Consider the following 21,684-nt stretch of genomic DNA (forward strand, 5'->3'; position numbering starts at 1 on the left):
CTTTTAAATATGCTAAACCAATTAAGAATTTGTATATCAGAATGCATTTTGTGATTGCAAAGGAATCAAACTTTTTATTTTTATTTTTTGCTGTGATTTATTGACTAAAACTGAAACCTTGAAGAGACCCAAAAATTGCTGTCACTCAGGGAGGTCTTTTCCAGAAAAACATGGAATCTATAGGTGGAAGGCAACTGAACTGCAATTTTCTGTATGTACTGGCAAGACTGTGCTGAAGGGAATTCTGACTGACAGCTGTATGATCGTTTCACAGCATTCAGTGCTTCCTTCTCTCACCAGACTTGACTACAGCGCTGAGCTGAAGATTACTTGGCTGCAAACACAAAAGAGTCACTTGTTCACTCTGTAATGTCACTGATTCTTGAGAAGCGGGAAAAACAGGGTGCAAAATTGAACAAATAAAACTTTGTACTCAGACAAATGAAACTACATTTATGCATCTTATATGTACTAAGCTCCTGAGCGATGCTTTGATTCAACCTCCCAACTTTTCTCTTGTTTTTATCAAAATGTGCTTTTTACCTTGGACTGTGTAATATAATTTCAACTTTATCTTTAACATTTCAAAACACAGTGTTAGCAGACAGATTACACTTTCACATGTGACCAACAATTCCTCAACAAATATAAAATATCATAATGAAATATTATCAAAATATTCATTTGACAGAGGTGACAGACCTGATGGAGCTGACAAATCTGACGGTGGTGACGAAAACCTGAATTTGTAGTCATTTTAACTATCAAATAAAATGAATCAATCAATTACTGTATTAAAACAAATACAACAAACAGTGAGTATGCTAGTGTTTATAAAAGATTCAAATTTAAGTATTTTGGTATTTCATTGGAACACAAATGATGTACTTTCTCTCATCTCAGAACAGTATGTCTGCTGTGCATCTGCTATGATAACACTGAAACATTTAAAAACAGTTATATGAACAAATAAAACATCCATTTACATCCACCAGGATCTTAATATTTGCATTTAAACATCTTAACAAATTATCCAAAAATGATCAGAATACAAACAAACTGTGTTATGTATAGATATGTTTTATCCAGTGTTATGTTGCCTGAATATTATGTTCCCTCAAACCTAACTCTGCTGCAAGTAACGACTATCAGTCCACAAAAGCAATGCTGTCGGGTCACATACTTAGTATTTATACATTATTAGAAAAATGTAATACTGTATTTAATATAATTAAAAATCACTTGAAAACCACAAAAATATGATGACTTTATGTTGAATGTCAACTCCAGTGTTGCCAAGCCAAGCTACTTTAACACTCTTTCCGCGGGATGTTTTTCATGTCCACGGGTTGAGGCGACCTCAATAATGTGAGATTTAGTCCCTGAAATGCAACTTTTACCAGGGGAACCCACCAAAAAATGTGTATTTTACCCTCCGGAATACGATTTTTACCAGGGGATCCCCCCTGAAAAGCAATTAGACTATTTTTGGGCTAGTTTTGAGTAGCAATTGGGCGGGTTTTGCTGAGAAGACCTGGCAACCCTGGTCAACTCCATCACTGGCCCGTCACCTCCGTCAGACAGAAAATATCACGGAGTTGACAAGTTTGGCATTTCTTTCACAAAACAAATGGAGTTCATGTAGTAGCCATTTTATTTTTTTCTGTTGATGCTAGATGCTAATGGAACCTGCTTCAGGAGAATAAAATGATCTAAACATTTCAAATAAGTTCCTCAGAATTTGAAAGATAGTGTTGACAGGAAATATTAACATTAGGATTTAAAATATTCTAAAACTATAAAACTGACCAGAGTCTGTCTGATACTGATGTACTCTGCAGAGGAGGACTGTGGCGAGGGGTTGACAAAAAGTGGGGACCTTATGAAACCTTATGAAACATGCATGCATGTGAAAAACAACCTTGCTTTGATATGAGATATCATTAAGTGTTGCCTTTGATAAAACAAGCTCTTTTTCATCATTAAAAATCATTTTTATCCATTTTATAGCATATGAATGATTGAACCCTTCTCTGTGGACAGTAGTGAGTGTCATAGATTTGATATAAAAGTTAGAAAATTAAATTGAAGGGGATAATTGTGTTAAAAACATTCAATTATTAATCCCCCATAATGTTTACAGTTGAAAATATTTTCATTTTTAAACCGATTAGCAGTTATAATTGCTGGACATGTTTTGTCCCATGTCTCAAGAATCAGTGATGTACAATCTGCTACATTCTATTATATTGTTCTTGTGAGCTGTACACAATAACATATAGTTTTTAACTTTATAGTTTTAATCAAAATATGACTTCTTTTGGCATGGGGCTCTAGATTTAGTAGCCATGATATATTTATCTGGTAATGAAAACATATCAAAACCTCTTAATTCATGTCCACACCTCTAAGTCAGAACACTATTAACTGCAGTGATTATATGTTGTGATTAAACTTATAGCAAAATTTAATATGTTGTTTGAGGGTTGGCATCATCTCTTCTCAGATCTTCATAAGTGTTGGATCCAGACTGAAGCTTGTGTAATTCCTAGTTACAGAGAAGCAAACTCATTACTTTTAATTATAATTGTACTTGATTTCTGTACTCATCTTTTTACACATAATTCTATCACACCTTTTGTGTACATAACATTTTCTGCACTAAACATGAATAAACAGTTAAGTAGGTATTTGACTGAATTTCAAAATAAGAAATTAACTTGAAATGCATATACAGCAGTAAAATGAACTGACATCAACAACAGTTACATATATAAAGCGTTATCACCATCTGTAATTTGTTAACGACTGAGTTGAGTTGAGTACTGAGTTGTTAAAACCATGCACATCTCACTACCATGGTAAAATTTAACTATGATTATGGTTAAGGGTTCTATAAATCCATATTTGTCCTAAAAACATTAAACACGGGGAAAAACTACACACACTGTGTCACGAATCCGGGTTATGAACTTCCGTTCACTCACCACCAGGGGTCACCCGCTCACCACATGGACTCTTGCACTACACTGCACTTCACCCCGGACTACAGTTCCCATCATCCATTGCACTGATGACACACACACACAGCTGAATGCACTGATTACACAGCTGATTCCCATCAGACATGCTACGTAAGCCATGGACTTCCTCATTCAGATCGCAGAGTATATCACTCTCCTAGCGATAGCTACTCTATGGAGCCCACTTAGTTGGCCTCGCCTCGCCTTTTGATTCTTGCCTGTGTTTCCTGGATTAACCCTTTGCCTTGCCGTTCGGACTCTGTTTACACCTCGCTTGGACTATTGCTCGTGTACCTGGATTATGTCTCTGCCTTGCCCTGTTGGATATTGTTCGCCGATCGAAGACCCACGCTTGCCCTAGGATTACTCTTTATCTTGCCTGTGTTGAACCTGTTTGCCATTGCATGAACCTTGCTTGTTTTGTGACCACGTCCCTGAATAAAAGCCTTGCAAATGGGTCTACACGCCTCTCGTCTCGTCGGCTCCGTAACATGCTGTCATAGTCTGATTGAAAATAAATTATATTTCCTTACTTCCCTAGTAAATTGTATACTTTATACATGAATATATAGTACTCCTTTTCAATAAACCACATTTCTGCTGAAACACAATGGTTCATTCAGTTAGTGTATAGTGTTACCACAGTACATCCATGGTAAATGTTCGCTAGGGTGATGATTTGGGAATTTAATTGGGAAAATAAACCCACCTGCTTTGTGCTCGCATTGTGTAAAGCCATGCGTATATCCGAAGTATACAGCATTTGATAATCATCTGTGTCCAGTGTCTGCGCTATTTCTCTCCAGAAGTTATGACCGATAACAATGACTATAGTTGTAACTAGAGTTGCGAGTATCTCTTAACCCTGTCACATAAGTGTTTGTCACCGTGGGCGTCGTTGTTGCGATCTCCAGTAGTTTGTTGTCATTAATGTTCCGCCTCTTTCTGTCCTTTTTTGGGGGTGAAACTTAAGTAGGGCTCGCTGCATCCTGTATTTGATACTGAGTTGGATGTCCACCGCAGGCTGCAGCGAGATGCTTCTCTGAGACCTCCACCTACTCTTCCCTATATTAATGTTTAGCAAAAGATCAGTTAATCATTAACCAAATACTTTAAATGATGTGACTTAGTATTTTAAAAAGTTAAAATATTTGATTAAAACATTCACAACCACACTGTGTAAAACCTGTAATGATGAAGTGTTCTTTTTTACCTCCCTCCAAACAGGTTTGGCAACCTTGGTGACAAAGGGAAAGCAGATTGTTTTACATGCAATGTTTACACCTGACTAGAAGGTTTACATCTGAAAAACTGATAATCAAACTGTTTTTATTTGCTTATGTGGGATTTGACATGTACGCAATGAGAAACCCAAGGACATTTTGAAAACTTGTCTAGTAGCCAAACATTTTGATCAAAGCAAGTCTTCAGCTGTGGAGCACAAGGCACTTCCTTATTAATGTAAGTAAGCAACAAATACCGACTTAATCATGAAGCATTCAAGAAACATGATTAAATATGACAAATAGAGATTACAAGATTGTAACACGTTTTTAAACTTTATATAATTGATATAATGATCAGTGTAAATGAAAGCAGTTACTGTTGTTACATACATATTACTTATGCATTGCCTTTCTTTATTAATATAAGGAAAATATCTCACCTTTATGTTATTTGTGTAATCTTGAGTCAGAAACACTACTCCAAATGAATATCTGGATCCAGAAATCTTAATAAAACATGACATGAGGGTAAGTAATTGATGACAGAATTTTCATTTTCAATAGAATGATTCACAACCATATAAGGCTGTTTAAGTACTGTGTAGTGTGTAACTACTAATTTAGTTTTTGTGTTGTAGTTTTTTTTTTTCCCATCTAGAGTCAGTAGAGATCAAACTGTTCAGATCCATCATGGATGAAACTCAAACATGTGGAGATGAATACTTTTTTCCAAGATGCAGGTACTTTGGGTAAACACACTGTATGTTATACATATTTAATGTTATATAAAAAAACATTTCAAATAATATTGTAAACAATAAGACAAAGATTTCTTAAGGTTTTTGTTTTGTTTTGTTTTTTAAATAAAAAATTGAAGTATATTATATAATACACTATATTATATTAAGAAGATTGTTATCATAAAGTGTTAAATCTGTTCTGTTTTAGTTCAGTTTATCAGAAGAGATCAGAACCAGAGCCCAGCTGTGTGTCTATGAAGAGTGACCACTCTATGATTCTTCCTTTAAAGTTTAACAATGAATCACAGTATGGTCTCAGGTATAATATTTATATAAAATACATGGTTATAAATAACCATACATACGTATATACATAAAACGGTTATAAAGTTCCTTTTACAGTGAATTTCATAATGATAAATGATTTGATAGTAAATTGTTGCATATAGTAATTTAATGTATTAACTTTAATCTCTGTCTGTTTAGCTCAGTTTATCAGAAGAGATCAGAAGCAGAGCCCAGCTGTGTGTCTATGAAGAGTGACGTGTCTATGATTCCGCCAATAGTGTTTAACAACAGAGATTCACAGTCTGGTCAAAGGTAGAACATTTGTATAAAAATATGATTACAGCATGGTTATAAATAACCATATATATATATATATATATGTGACCATGGACCACAAAACCAGTCATAAGTAGCACGTGTATATTTGTAGCAATAGCCAAAATACATTGTATGGGTCAAAATGATCGATTTTTCTTTTAGGCTAAGAATCATTAAGATATCAAGTAAAGATCATGTTCCATGAAGATATTTTGTTAATTTCCTACCGTAAATATATCAAAACTTAGTTTTTGATTAGTAATATGCATTGCTAAGAACTTCATTTGGTCAACTTTAAAGGCGATTTTCTCAATATTTTGATTTTTTTGCACCCTCAGATTCCAGATTTTCAAATAGTTGTATCTCGGCCAAATATTGTCCGATCATAACAAACCATACATCGATGGAAAGCTTATTTATTCAGGTTTATTCAGGATGATGTATAAATCTCAATTTAAAAAAATTGACCCTTATGACTGGTTTTGTGGTCCGGGGTCACATATATAAATCATTATTAATTATATTACAATATGCATTTGTTGCATATTGTAATTTAAAGGATTAACTTTAATCTCTCTCTGTTTAGTTCAGTTCAAGAAAAGAGATTGGAAGCAGAGCCCAGCTGTGTATCTGTGAAGAGTGACGTGATTATGATTCAGCCATTAGATTATAAAAGTGGAGATACACGGCCTGGTTTCAGGTATAACATTCCTGATAGAGACATTTTATGATATGAAGATATGAAACATAATATATAAGACACTGGATGTCATTCGCTAAGTATGTGTATGCAGAAATTTGTTTGTGAAATGAGTGTACGAATGACTTCAAAGTGTTATTTAACCCAAAAATTAAAATTAGCCCATGTTTTACTCACCCTCAAAGCATCCTAGGTGTATATGACTTTCTTCTTTCAGACGAATCCAGTCGGAGTTACAACCTTGGTCTTGGCCTTCAGGCGGGACAGGTTAAACAACTTACCATTGCTTCTAGTGTGCAGATGAACACCTTCTTCCGAGTCCTTGAAGGCGAAGTTCAGCAGCAGCGAGAAGGAGATGCCAAACAATGTTGACGCAAGGACACAGCCTTGTTTTACGCTGCTTCTGGTAGTGAAGGGTTCAGATAACGCGCCATCGAAGTTGATAATGCCCTTCATATCGTCGTAGAAGAAGGCGGTGATGCTGAGCAACTGTGGGGGGCAGCCGATCTTCTTCAGCAGCTGGAATCGGCCTCTTCTGCTTATAAGGTCAAACGTCTTGGTAACGTCTATGAAGGTGGTGTACAGTGGCATTCGTTGCTCTCGACATTTCTCCTGGAGCTGACGCACTGAGAAAATCATGTCCACAGTGGATCTCTGTGTCCTGAACCCGCACTGGGACTCTGGATATACGCGGACGGCGAGGACCTGTAGGCGAGCAAGGACCACGCGTGGGAAGACTTTGCCCTTTGGTGCTCAGAAGAGAGATGCCATGGTAATTATTACAGTCGCTTTCGGTCGCCCTTGTTCTTGTACAGCGTGATGATCTTGGCATTGCCCATGTCCTGGGGGACCTGACCTTCTCTCCAACACTGACACAGGAGTTCGTGAAGTGGCTCAAGCAGGGCTGGCTTTCCACACTTGATGATTTCAGGAGGTATTCCATCTTCACCTGGAGCTTTGCCACATGACAAAGCATCGATGGCTTTGTTGAGTTTCTCCAGGGTGGGCTCTGCATCCAACTCCTTTAGAACAGGCAGGTCCTTGATTGCGTCAAGTGCTTCCTGGGAGACAGAATTTTCTCTAGAGTACAGGTCAAGGTAGTGTTCAACCCATCTCGCAAGCTGCTTGTCCTGGTCTGTGATCGTCTCTCCTCTCTTGGATTTCAGGGGCATGCTGTTCTTCACCGGTTTTCCTGTTGCTTGCTTGATGCCCTCTCGTACATGCGTCTGATGTTGCCGGTGTCCGAGGCTTGTTGGATGTTGCCTGACAGTTGAAGCCAGTAGTTGTTTGCGCAGCGGCGTGCTATTTGTTGGACCTTGCATCATGCAACCTTCAATGCTTGCAGATTTCTATGACTTGGATCACATTTGCACTCGGTCAGTGCGCTGCGTTTGGCTTTGATGACAGGCTCCATTTCAGCGATGTTAACCTCATACCAGTCTAAGTTTTTGCACTCCTTCTCTCCATAGGTCAGCATGGCCGCGCTTTAGATGGTACTGCGGACAGAGTTTCATCTGTCTTCAGCATTCTGTTCCTGGCAGTTAGTCAGGGTCGGGGTATCTTCAAGTCTCATGATGAACTCATTGTTCTTGTCTGGGTAGGCAGTCTTGCTGGCATTAATGCGAGGCTGATCCTTTTGCTTGGAATGGTAGATCTTTCTTGGTTTCAGCTTTACTCTGGAGGCGATCAGTGAGTGATCGATTTCGCAGTCAGCACTGTGGTAGGCTCTGGTATTGCAGACACTGTTCAGAGAGTCGCGCTTGGTGATAACCAGGGGCCTCATTTATAAACTTTGCCACATGACATGAGTGCTATATAGGTGCACAATAATTCATCTTTAAAACTACAGATCTCATGTTATGAGAAATATTTTAGCAAGATCAATGATCAATGATGCGCACTTCAAAATTATGGTGGACACTGCTGGATTCGGTGGTCGAACGGTCCATTGTCCAGTTTGAATGGGAGCAATGATAATAGCTTACTGTACAACGGCCGCTGCACAGAGGTGTTAATGTCGTGTGAAGTCATCTCTACAACATTATGAAAAATACCACTATATTTGAAGGATACAACTAGGAGAAAATGGTAAGATTTATACGTTTCCTTTTTAAAATACTTTGTCAGTGACGCGCCGATCAAACAATTGTATTTACACTGCAAATATAAGCCAATCTGTTTCCACTAAAAATAGCTAAAAGATGTTTATCTCATCAGCAAAACTGTATAAATGTAATTTGATTTGAATTGTTTAAAATAATTCAAAATACTATTTGGCCAGTGGAAAAGAATGAGAAACTCCTATTTATCTGAGAACGATTTTAAACAGTTTTGTTTTTATGGATATTTTGATATATTTATTCTAAAAACATAAGGATACTGGATGATTTTTAGCAATAAAAATTCATGTGTATGTAACAAATGGCATTCATAGTCCGTATTTCATATTTCCTTAATGTCTTGTACCTTTGACGGTGTTAAACACAGTGTCACGTGAATGGGATTATGAATGGAAATTATATGCAGATGAGGTTATGCATAGTAAAACTAGGCATGGTAAACTCCATATATGGTGATTTCAGGGAGGAGACAGGGTGGAGATGCACGTATGCACAATCTTCCCCTGACTGATTTTTGAGAAGGTTCTGGTTTTATAAATCTGAAAACTTTTGTGCGTATGCAAAATCTAGCTTTTGTGTCTACGGAGAGTTTCATAAATGAGATCCCTGATCCAGCTGATGCCATTGTTTTGCCCTGGGGTGTCTCCAGGATACTTTATGGCATGCCTTATTCTGGAAAAAGGTGTTGGTCACACATAAGTTGCGTAGACAGCAGAGTTCAAGGAGTCTCTGACCGTTGTCGTTCATTTTGCCTATGCCATGATGACCTAGAACATTTGGCCATGCCTCTCGGTCTGCGCCCACCCTTGCATTAAAGTCACCCAGAATATAGACATGCTCTAACGATGGAAAATTGCTAATGGTTACATCTAGTGCCTCGTAGAACTGGTCTTTTGATTCTACTGTAGCCTGAAGTGTTGGAGCATAAACGCAGATGATGTTGACTGGTCCCTCCTCTGTTGAGACACGCAACTTGAGGATTCTCTCTGTGCCATCTTCTGGTGGTTCTATCATCTGTAGCAGTGTGTTCCTCACAGCAAAGCCTACCCCATATTCTCTGGGTTCATCTTGCCAAAAGAAGGTGTAGTGTTCCTCCTTTAGGAATCCATTGTCTGAGAGTCGTGTCTCTTGCAGGGCTGCAATATCCACTTTAAGTCTGTGCAGCTCGCGATCAATGGCTGCAGTCTTGCGAGCGTCGTCATTTTCTTGAAGGTCGTTGGTCAGTCCGGGCCGCATGGTCCGAATGTTCTAGCTACCCATCCGGAGGGCTGGTGACTTGGTTTTCTTCTTTTGTTGCTTGCCTGGTGCGTGGTTGACGATCTACTTATTGAGTTATGGGACTTTAAGCTCTAGGAACCCACTGAAGCAGGCAAACCGTGGCGGGTCAGCACCTTACTGGCTGGGGGCTGCCCAGCTCGAGGCAGGCGATAGCTGACCAGTGGGACTACAATGGCCACTCCCACCGTCGAGGACAACCTGTAGCGTCCAACTCTACGCCAATTGAGCATGGACGTATAACTCATAAACTGCTGTCCTCCGTGTTGTGCTCTTGCTGGATGGTGAGACTGGAGTATCCTCTCCAGGGCGCAAGCCTGGGCAGGGTACATGAAGACCTAGTGCTGCCTGTTCAACAGGGTCCCCCTCTCGGCCACACCAGTCTGATCAAGGAGCAATACATACTGACTAAATCATCAACAGAAGCTCCATGTTTTGCAAAAACTGTCAAAAAGTGAAGACGTTGAGATGCCTTTTTTACACACTTGTCAATGTGATAATTTCCATTTAATTGATTGTCAAGATGATACCCTAAGAATTTTGACTGTAATACCACAGGAAACTCCTGACCTCCCAGTATGAGTGGTGGTGGTTGTATTACATTTGTTTTACAAAACATATCCTTATTTCGACAGATTTGTTGCCATTTAAGAGTATGTTGTTATTTTGCGCCCAAGTTTCCAAAGCAAGTGCTTCTATTTCCATCTTATTGTCTGTTTCTATGTCTAATACATGAAGATGTAAAATCTTCTTGCTGTATCTGGCTGAGTGTTCATGCCAGTCTTTGATTTGTATAGATTTTTTTTCTGGCTTATATTTTAGATTTTCCAACATACTGGTTTGTTTTGACTATACTTTCATTGCAAAGATATTGAAAAAACAAACCGTTTGAAAAGGTGGAGACTGATGATGATCAGTGAAACAGGGTTGTAATGAATTTTTGCTTTCAATTAGCTAGTATTATCAGATTGCCATCTGTGTCACTTGGAGTGATTGCCATCCATTTAACAACCTTGCAATTGATATAAGTGAAAATGCAGTGTCATTTGGCTAATGCAGGAAACTATTGCGGAACAAAATAGCAAAAGTTACATTGTTATGAGCCTAAAATGTGTTATTTGCCTGTTTTTCACCAATAAAGAGTGGGTGTATCATGTCATTGACCTTTACATTTGATTCTCAATGTCAGAATTATATGAAAAAGTGGGTACATTTGTCTTTGTATGTTGTATGGTTCAGGGGTCTCATTTATAAAACTCTCCGTAGATTTCATCCTAAAACTGTACGTACGCACAAAAGCTAGATTTTGCGTGCGCATTAATTTTTTTTAGATTTATAAAACTGTATGTACGCCAGAACCTGCACAAAAATCCCTTTCCCAGTCAGGGGAAGATGCATCTCCACCCCGACTCCTTCTCGAAATCACCATATATGGAGCTTACAACGCCTAGTTTTACTATGCGTAACCAGTGATGGGAATAACGGTGTTAGAAATAAACGGCGTTACTAATGGCGTTTTTTTTCAGTAACGAGTAATCAAACAAATTACTGTTTCCCCGTTACAACGGCGTTACCGTTACTGACAATAGAATTTAATTTTTCAGTTCATCTGAATTAATGCGCAGTGTAGCTGTATTTGACGTACCATAAACAGTGTGAAGGCGCACGACTCGTCGTCGCGTTCTCTCACATACACGGACGCAAAGAAAGATACAGAGCAAGAGAGTCTTTCATAACATGCAGAATTGACGCGCTACATGTAAACGATATTCTTTGTTGTATTTTCCTGTCAAAGTAATGGAGTTCCTTTGGAATTCTTCAGCTTTTAAGAACTGCCGGTTTCTCCGGTAGTGGGCGGAACTAATGCGCAAACGACAATCTCATTGGCTGGCGCTCACCTATTATCATCACTGTTTTGATTACAGCAAATCAATTCGAGCGAACGCAGACAACGTGATTAATATTCATGAACCCAGCAGCTCATTAATCCTTAGTGCGTTTTATATTGATGACAAATATGCATTCATACTTGCTTATTCTAATTACTAAAGTTCTATCATCATATAATATTAAATTATCATAATATTATATTATAATGCTTGACTAACTGATACTAAGTGTCAGGAGATAAATAGTGTAGATTAATGTACAATGTTTTATAATAATAATTTATTCTTTTTAGTGGCCATTTCATTAATTTAACATATTTAATATTGGGGGCATCCAAAGTTATTTGACATTTGAATTTTTTTTTAAAAGTAACGCGATAGTTACTTTCCCTGGTAATTAGTTACTTTTATAATGATGTAACTCAGTTACTATTTGTGAGAAGTAACTATAACTAATTACTTTTTAAAGTAACGTGCCCAACACTGTGCATAACCTTATCTGCATATTATTTCCATGCATATTCCCATCCACGTGATACCATGTTTAACACCGTCAAAGGTACGAGACATTAAGGAAAAATGAGATACGGACTATTATTCCATTTGTACCATAGCCTACATATTAATTTTTATTGCTAAAAATTATCCAGTATCCTTGTTATGTTTTATAATAAATATATGAAAATATCCATAAAAACAAAACGGTTTAAAATAGTTCTCAGATATAATTTAGAATATAGTTGATCTCATTATTTTACACTGGCCATATAGTATTTCAATTGTTTTAAACAATTAAAATCCAATTAAATTTATGAAGTTTTGCTGATAAGGTGAACATAAGCTGAACATCTACAGGTGCATCTCAATAAATTAGAATGTCGTGAAAAAGTTAATTTTTTCTTGTAAGTTATTTAAAAAAGTAAAACTTTCATAATTTTTTCTTGTAAGTTATTTCAAAAAGTAAAACTTTCATACAGGTGCTGGTCATATAATTAGAATATCATCAAAAAGTTGATTTATTTCACTAATTCCATTCAAAAAGTGAAACTTGTATATTATATTCATTCATTGCACACAGACCGATATATTTCAAATGTTTATTTCTTTTAATTTTGATGATTAGAGCTTACAGCTCATGAAAGTCAAAAATCAGTATCTCAAAATATTAGAATATTACTTAAGACCAATACAAAGAAAGGATTTTTAGAAATCTTGGCCAACTGAAAAGTATGAGCATGTACAGCACTCAATACTTAGTTGGGGCTCCTTTTGCCTGAATTACTGCAGCAATGCGGCGTGGCATGGAGTCGATCAGTCTGTGGCACTGCTCAGGTGTTATGAGAGCCCAGGTTGCTCTGATAGTGGCCTTCAGCTCTTCTGCATTGTTGGCTCTGGTGTCTCTCATCTTCCTCTTGACAATACCCGTAGATTCTCTATGGGGTTCAGGTCAGCGAGTTTGCTGGCCAATCAAGCACAGTAACACTATGGTCATTGAACCAGCTTTTGGTACCTTTGGCAGTGTGGGCAGGTGCCAAGTCCTGCTGGAAAATGAAATCAGCATCTCCATAAAGCTTGTCAACAGAAGGAAGCATGAAGTGCTCTAAAATTTCCTGGTAGATGGCTGCGTTGACTGTGGACATCAGAAAACACAGTGGACCAACACCAGCAGATGACATGGCAGCCCAAATCATCACTGACTGTGGAAACTTCACACTGGACTTCAAGCAACATGGATTCTGTGCCTCTCCACTCTTCCTTCAGACTCTGGGACCTTGATTTCCAAATGAAATGTAAAATTTACTTTCATCTGAAAAGAGGACTTTGGACCACTGAGCAACAGTCCAGTTCTTTTCTCCACAGCCCAGGTAAGATGCTTCTGACGTTGTCTCTGGTTCAGAAGTGGCTTGGTAGCCCTTTTCCTGAAGACGTCTGAGCGTGGTGACTCTTGATGCACTGACTCCAGCTTCAGTCCACTCCTTGTGAAGCTCTCCCAAGCGTTTGAATCGGCTTTGCTTGACTGTATTCTCAAGCTTGCGGTCATCCCTGTTGCTTGTGCACCTTTTCCTACCCAAATTCTTCCTTCCAGTCAACTTTGCATTTAATATGCTTTGATACAGCACTCTGTAAACAGCCACACCTTTCAGTAATGACCCTCTGTGACTTACCCTCTTTGTGGAGGGTGTCAATGTTCGTCTTCTGGATCATTGCCAAGTCAGCAGTCTTCCCCATTATTGTGGTTTCAAAGAACAAGAGATACCCAGAATTTATACTGTAGGGATGGTCATTTATTCAAACTCAAATGTAAATATTCTAATATTTTGAGATACTGATTTTTGACTTTCATGAGCTGTAAGCTCTAATCATCAAAATTAAAAGAAATAATTCTTAAATAAACTCTTTTCAGATCGTCCTCTGCCGGCATTTTGTTGTTTCATTTTCGTGTCAGCTGCTCTTGCACCTTTCGTGAAATAAACGTGATTGTCTTTTTCTTTGACACTGTTTTCTGAAAGCACTTTAGTCTCTTCTTGGGCTGATTCAAAGATTCTAGCAACAGTTAATGCTCTTTCTAGTGTAAGCCCTTCTTCTTGCAACAGTTTATCTCTTAATAGTCTATGTGCACATTTCTCTACGAGTTGATCTTGTATCACATCATGTTCTAAAGCGCCGAACTCACAGGATTTGGCCAGTTCCCTTAACGCATTCACAAATGTGTCAATCGTTTCATCTTGTAGTTGAGATCTCAGTCTGAATTTGTGTCTTTCGAGCACGTTGATAGTGCCGCTGGCCAACTCAAAAAAACTATAAGAGTCTTTCCATGTTTTGTATTCTGCATACAAATCCAAAGCTCTGAGGTTCAGTGGAATAGGCGGCGATAGCTGTCCCTGAGCGACATCTCAGCGGTGCGCGGACCGTCTATGTCAGGACCGTCAGTCTGTCAGATCCAAGTGTCGCTTCCAAGTTCCAACGACAGTTGAATGGTAATCCTAGTCGTTCTGTGAAGTGTTCATCCTCATCGCCATTTATGTTGTGTTGTTCGACTCAATAATCAGACTTTGTTGATGCTCTATCAACTTTTATTAACAACTCTCAACTACATGTTCACTCTCGTCTCTCTGATCTCGTTCTCTTCTGTTCTCACGATATCACTACACTGCATCGAGAACTGGTGAGAATGACAGACTTGGCATTGAGGATTGTGTGAGAGCACGTCTGCAAACAGCGGCATGTTTGACAAGATTGACATAAGGCTGTTGTAACCAAACACAGCTTTGGACCCAAAAGCAGAACACAGACTAAAAATGATGCAAATAAAATTAATTTATTGCCAAAAGTCAAGCAACACATTCCATCTCTCATTTGTTGTTGAAGATTGTTGGCTGAGGTGAGCTGGAAACCAAACAGGCCAGAGATATGTTGGTAGAGCAGAGAGAGTAGTTTGTTTATCGGGCGTGGCAGGCAGAATGCAGGATGAATGCAGGTGGAGTGAGGTCTAAAGCATAGGAGAAACAGAATTAGAACTCCAACAAAACACATGACACAAAAACTGGTCTAAAGACACTGGGAGGCCTTAGCACAGTACCACATAGACAGACTGAACAATCTGGCATAGAATGACTGAAGACCCAGGGTTTAAATACTGGAGGCAGATTAGTTGATTGGCAGCAGGTGATTCACATTCAGCAATCAGCCACAGAGAGAAGTGCATAGCCATGGCCCGGGATACACCAACTCACAAACACAGACACAAAAAGGAAAAACACAGCTGGCCAAAAATCCAAATCCCTGACAAAGGCTATGGCTGCTCATTTAGAATACTTCAAATTCACTTTTTCATGAGAGGTTTCTCTGTGCATACAAATACAAAATAATCCACACAATTATTAGTGAATGAGACCCAGTGTGCTAATTAACTCCTGTAATAATGTGGATTTTTTTAATTTTACAGACATGACATCCTCAACATATTTAGATCAAATCTGATGAAGAAGTTTGAGTGCCTGTATGAGGGAACAAAGACACAGGGAAAACCAACACTCCTGAATGAGATCTACACAGAGCTCTACATCACAGAGAGTGAGAGTGGAGAGATCAGTAATGAGCATGAGGTGAGACAGATTGAGACACTATCCAGGAGAACAGCAACAGAGGACACTGCCATCAAATGCAATGACATCTTTAGACCTTTACCTAGACAAGACAAAGCCATCAGAACTGTGCTGACAAAGGGAGTGGCTGGCATTGGAAAAACAGTCTCTGTGCAGAAGTTCATCCTGGACTGGGCTGAAGGGAAAGAGAATCAGGACGTCCAGCTCATATTTCCACTGCCTTTCAGAGAAATCTACTTGATTAAGGACAAAACACTCAGTCTTTCAGATCTTCTTCATGTCTTTTTCCCTGAAACTAGAGAAATGGAAATATCCTGTAGTGAATATAAAGTGTTGTTCATCTTTGATGGTCTGGATGAGTCTCGACTGTCACTGAACTTTAGGAGCAAAGTGAAACTCTGTAATATATCTAAATCAGCCTCAGTGGACATGCTGCTGATGAACCTAATTGTGGGGAATCTGCTTCCCTCTGCTCTCATCTGGATAACCTCCAGACCAGCAGCAGCTGATCTCGTCCCCTCTGAGTGTGTCCATCGAGTGACAGAGGTACGAGGCTTCAATGAGCCACAGAAGGAGGAATACTTCAGGAAGAGAATCAGTGATCAGAGTCTGGCCGAAAGGATCATCTCACACCTGAAGTCATCCAGGAGCCTCTACATCATGTGCCACATCCCAGTCTTCTGCTGGATCTCAGCCACTGTTCTGGAGAAGATGTTGAGTCCAGCAGAGACTGGAGAGATTCCCAAGACTCTCACTCAAATGTACACACACTTCCTGATCCTTCAGACCAACATCAAACGTGAGAAGGACTATGAGAAGAAGGTGACAGATGAAGACATGATCCTCAAACTGGGGAAGCTGGCTTTCCAGCAGCTTGTGAAAGGAAACCTGATCTTCTATGAGGAAGACCTGAGAGAGTGTGGCATTGATGTGACAGAAGCATCAGTGTACTCAGGATTGTGCACTCAGATCTTCAGAGAGGAGTTGGGCTTGTATCAGGGGAAAGTCTTCTGCTTTGTTCATCTGAGCATTCAGGAACATCTAGCAGCTCTATATGTGCACCTTTCCTGTACAATCAACAACATCAATGTGTTTGACCAAACCAGTTTCCTCTTTAAAGTTTTGTTCAGGTTTCTAAATATTTCATCAAAACAAGTTTCATTATCTGAGCTGCATCAGAGAGCTGTGTATGAGGCTTTACAGAGTAAGAATGGACATCTGGATCTTTTTTTACGTTTTCTTCTGGGTCTGTCACTGGAGTCTAATCAGACTCTCTTACGAAAACTACTGACACAGACAGGAAGCTGCTCCTACAACAAAGAGGAAACAGTTCAGTACATCAAACAGAAAATCAGGAAGAATCGCTCTTCAGATAAATCCATCAATCTGTTCCACTGTCTGAATGAACTGGGTGATCATTCACTGATGCAGGAGACGCAAGATTATCTGAAATCTGGAGAAATAAGAGAAACAAAACTAAACTCTTCACAGTGGTCAGCTCTGGTTTATGTGTTGCTGACATCAGAGCAGAAGATGGATGTGTTTGATTTAAAACCGTTTATTGGAGTACAAAATACAGCAGATAAAGTTCTTCAGAATCTGTTACCTGTGATTAAAGAATCCAGATCAGTTCGGTAAGTAACACTGGAAACAAACCTGAAAAAATTATCACATTTACTATTATTACAATAATTTATAATTTTCAGTTTGGCCTCTAATGATATATATGTAACCCGAATTCCGGAAATGTTGAGCCAATATTTTATTCACAATAGAACATAGATAACATAACAAATGTTAAAACTGAGAAATTTTACAATTTTATGCACAACATGAGCTTCAAATTTGATGCCTGCTACAGGTCTCAAAATAGTTGGCACGGGGGCAACAAAGGGCTGAAAAAGCAATACATTTTGAAATGATTCAGCTGGGAGAACGTCTAGCAACTAATTAAGTTAATTGACATCAATATATATATAATGTACATATTAGGGGTGTAACGGTACACAAATATTACGGTTCAGTACGTACCTCGGTTTTAATGTCACGGTTTGGTATGATTTCGGTACAGCAGGGGGAAAAACTAAACTTTTTTTTTTTTTTTTTTTAATAAACAGTGGTTTACTGAACAAGTTGCTCTTTCTTTAAATACATTCAGTTATAGTAAAAATTTTCTTAGTGATAAAAATCTACCTCAGCTTATGCTTAAAACTATAGGGAGCCCTTTTACATTATAAGGTTACAATTAGACCAAACAACTTAACCCAAACTTAAATTTAATTACTATTTATTTTTAAATAGATGATCAACACTCAACTTAAAAGAAAAAAAATGTATGCAAACATGTAAATTGCACATAATGCAGTTTTTAAATTAACTAAAAAATAAAAATTCTATGCTATTTGTTAAAATATATTCAATTACACACTGGCTGTTATAGCATGTTTCATAACAGATTAATTTAAACATAGGCTATATTAAATAATTAAGACTAACAGGTTTAGTAAAATATGAGTACATGGTGTAATATTTTGTGAAATGCTCCTCTCTAGACTTAATTTCTCTAGTGAACTAACGAGCTGTGGACACTGATGACTTGCTGAGGTAAATTAAATGCTACGTGACATTTTATTTCCACGCTGTTTTGTTGACGTCTTTCCGCAGAGCGATTACATGAAGCATGAGATGTTCAGTCATGTTTATTCGCATTAAAACTAGTAGTACAGAGGAAGGAATGATCGCATTCATGTCTGCTGTGCGTTACAGCTCAGACACGGGAACCGGAGCTGATCGCGGCCGCTCTTGTCAATGCTTATGTTGAGTTTATACCAGCACGTTTCTGAACCATCCCAGAAGAGGCTCTCCAAGGCTTTTATACAACGATCTGTCATGCCACATCAAAGACTGTCAAAATGCCATTTATTATTTGAATTTCCTGAAAAAAAAAGAAAAATACTGTATTCGTTTGGTACACATGAGTACCGTATCGAAAGACCCGTACCGGTTCGGTACAAATATATACTGTGTGTGTGTGTGTATATATATATATATATACACTTATTTACAAGATTGTAAGGAAAAATCAATTCAAATGGTTCAAATAGAATTGAATCCAAAGGATTTGGAATCAACTTGATTGACAATTGATTCAGAGTTAATATTTTATATTTTATCAACTTTTTGTCCACCGTAAAGTTGAAATTTAGTATATTTTACCAATTCTGGATTTATGTTATTCCTGTGGCCAACAGTAATTATATAATAGCATGGTAATTTACTGATTGTGAGCTAGGTAACAAGATCAGCAGCACAAGCATAAAAAAAAAAAAAGACACTGCTCTTTACAATGAAACAAGAATTTATTGAACTACCCTACTATACGTGAAACTAAACTACTGAAAGCACACACACACATACATGCATACAGTCTGCAGGGAATGAGAATTACAGAGACTGAATGGAGTCCCAAAAGTCTAGTGGTTCCCACTATTTCTTAGACCGCAACCTGAGAGAATCATTCAGTTATCAGTTTGCTTAGATTTTATCTGCTTATGAAAATTTTGCACTAGTTCAGCAAGGAGTTTGTTGTACTTGTGTTTGGGTGCTCATGCAAGCAGGGGTTTTCCTCGATGGGGGAAGAGGGAATCTTGCAGAGGGTGAGGGTGTCTGGTAGAGAGAATCACGGCGTCGCTGATTGGTTAGCGATCAGTTCTCGGTGGGAAACACACATGGTGGTGGATTGACTGTTGGAGTGCCGGGTGGAGCTTTGGAGGTTGGTTGCCGGGTGACACAGTGTGATGTGATAAAAAGTTATTCTGAGAGTCTGAGTTTGCGAGACGCAAAGACTTTGAAGTTTTTGGCTGAGTCGCGAAACTTTAACGGAGGTCTGGAGAGTTCTGGATGGCAAGAACGCATGCTTGGTCGTGCGACTCATTGAACGCAATTCATTGAACAGGCCATTTAACATCAAGTCAATTTAAATAAGACTTTATTGGACAAATCTAAGACATATAAACAAATCTGACACAGACAAATGCACTCACACATTCACACAAATTGCAGAAAGAGAGAAAGTGAGGAAAGAATGAGTTTGAGAGAGTGAAAATATGAAATGCCCAGTTAATAGCAATATATGCAATTACTTAGACTTGAACAACCATCAATTATTTAATTAACCCTCGCATTTAGTTTTTCAATGAGGCTATTAAACTTTATATTAAATGCATCAATTCAGCTAGAATCTGGAGGTCTTACTTGCGTTTCCTGTGTTGGGGATTCCCCGCACATGACACGCAAGAAAAAAAATAAATCGTGCGAGCGATTTACTGAAACATGCACATGATTACTATTTCGTTCCCTCGATTTGCTAAATTGTGCACTCGATTTGCTAATTCGTTCCCTCGATTTGCTAAATCGTGCGTACGAAATAGTAAATTGTGCACACGATTTAGCCTACTTTTTTTTCCCCCTGTATGTCATGTGCGAGGCCCCGTACATGAGATCTGCAGTTTAGTTTAAATATGAATTGTGCACCTATAGCACTCATCGCTGTCATTAAAACATAGCATGCCACTGGAAAAGTGGTCAAGCGCATCCACTACAAATTATGTCTAATTTCATATAGGCTAATTTTGGTTTAACTTCTGCATAATGACTTTATGTAATTTCAGTGCTTATCTCAATTAATGAGGGTATAATATGTAATGTAAACGTGTATATCGACATGAAAACAGAGTTTAAAATTGTTGTTTACTTAATGAATTTTCTCACACGAGGAAAATTAGTTTGTACGCATGGGTCAGAGTTTGCGTGCAGGTTGCACTTTTATAAATCCCACCTTTTGCGTAGGAAGTGGCGTACGTCTCTTTCAGGGCAGGTTTTGTACCTATGCAATGGTTATAAATGAGGCCCCGGGTGTTGCTGGACACAAACTCGCCTGTTCAGATCTTACTCGGAGGATGCAGGGTGATTATAATACCTTTAAGTATGCTGCACCCTGCAAGCAAATAACAAAAAGTGTATTTTCTTTTTTATAATCACGAAAAATGCAACTTAAGTCAGTGACAGTCAGAAATTGGAAGCCCCTAATGGTGTGCCCCATGGTCCATCCATTGGTAATTCAGTATTATCTATCCTGGATGCAGATTTGCGGAAACACCAGACTGCAGTTTAATCTACTAGAAATAATGATTCCAGAAGAGATCAGAATAAATCAAATATAACATTTTATTTGTCAGGTAAAAACAGGGTTCCCACACCTTGGTTAACTTCAAATTCAAGGACCTTTCAAGGACTTTCCAGGTCCAATACCCTCAAATTCAAGGACTTAATGTGGGGACACATTTCAAGTGAGAGCAAAGGTTACATTGCGTCACCTTGTAAGATACATTGTTACAGTTTTCATTTGTCAAACACAACTATGCAAAAAAGCAATTTTTTTTTTTTTTTTTTGCATTTATTTTTGGCCATATGACAGAAATCTGATATTTGTCGTATTTCTGTTTTGCATAAAATTGAATAATATTTGGTACATACTATACTGTATTCTAAAATGATCTGATATTAACTTTTGCATGGATTTTATTGAAAAGAGCTTAGGCTCATGTAACCAGAAGTTTTAAGATATATGAATATGCTTTTAAGTTTTTCTTGCCTCATGGCTTTACATTATCTTAACAAGCAAAGCAATTCAACATTACATCCTTTGGATCTCTGGCAAGCCATTCTTTGTAATCTTCTTTGGTGAGCCAAATATCTTGAAACTTGCATTTTCCAGTCATCACATTTCAGCGGTTTCAGCCTATTTTTGCAATGTTTCACGGTGTGTCTGTGAAACGTTGAGGTACCATCTTAGTAGTTTCGGGTGCTTGTGAACATCATGGCAACGAACAACACAAAGTACCTCACATGGGAAACACTTAACGTAACGCATAAATGTGCAACGTAAATCAAGCAAGCTAGTATGCACAAAGTGTTGGCGAAATAACACATTAGCGGAC

General features: G+C 38.3%; 1 protein-coding gene across 3 annotated transcripts in view; it reads left to right on the forward strand.

The window, feature by feature from the left end:
• Positions 1–5,207: 5,207 nt before the first annotated feature.
• The window catches only part of LOC131538587 (NLR family CARD domain-containing protein 3-like), a 30,933-nt gene continuing 14,456 nt past the window's right edge, over positions 5,208–21,684 (forward strand). For all 3 annotated transcript variants that reach the window (XM_058772497.1, XM_058772500.1, XM_058772498.1), the window contains exons 1-4: positions 5,208–5,308; positions 5,476–5,589; positions 6,182–6,295; positions 15,526–17,319. In XM_058772497.1, the coding sequence (XP_058628480.1) occupies positions 5,244–5,308; positions 5,476–5,589; positions 6,182–6,295; positions 15,526–17,319 (2,087 nt within the window). In that variant the 5' untranslated portion in view covers positions 5,208–5,243. The remainder of the gene's footprint in view (positions 5,309–5,475; positions 5,590–6,181; positions 6,296–15,525; positions 17,320–21,684) is intronic.

This window comes from Onychostoma macrolepis, chromosome 04, assembly GCF_012432095.1.
Source record: "Onychostoma macrolepis isolate SWU-2019 chromosome 04, ASM1243209v1, whole genome shotgun sequence".
In the NCBI taxonomy this organism is placed as follows: Eukaryota; Metazoa; Chordata; class Actinopteri; order Cypriniformes; family Cyprinidae; genus Onychostoma; species Onychostoma macrolepis.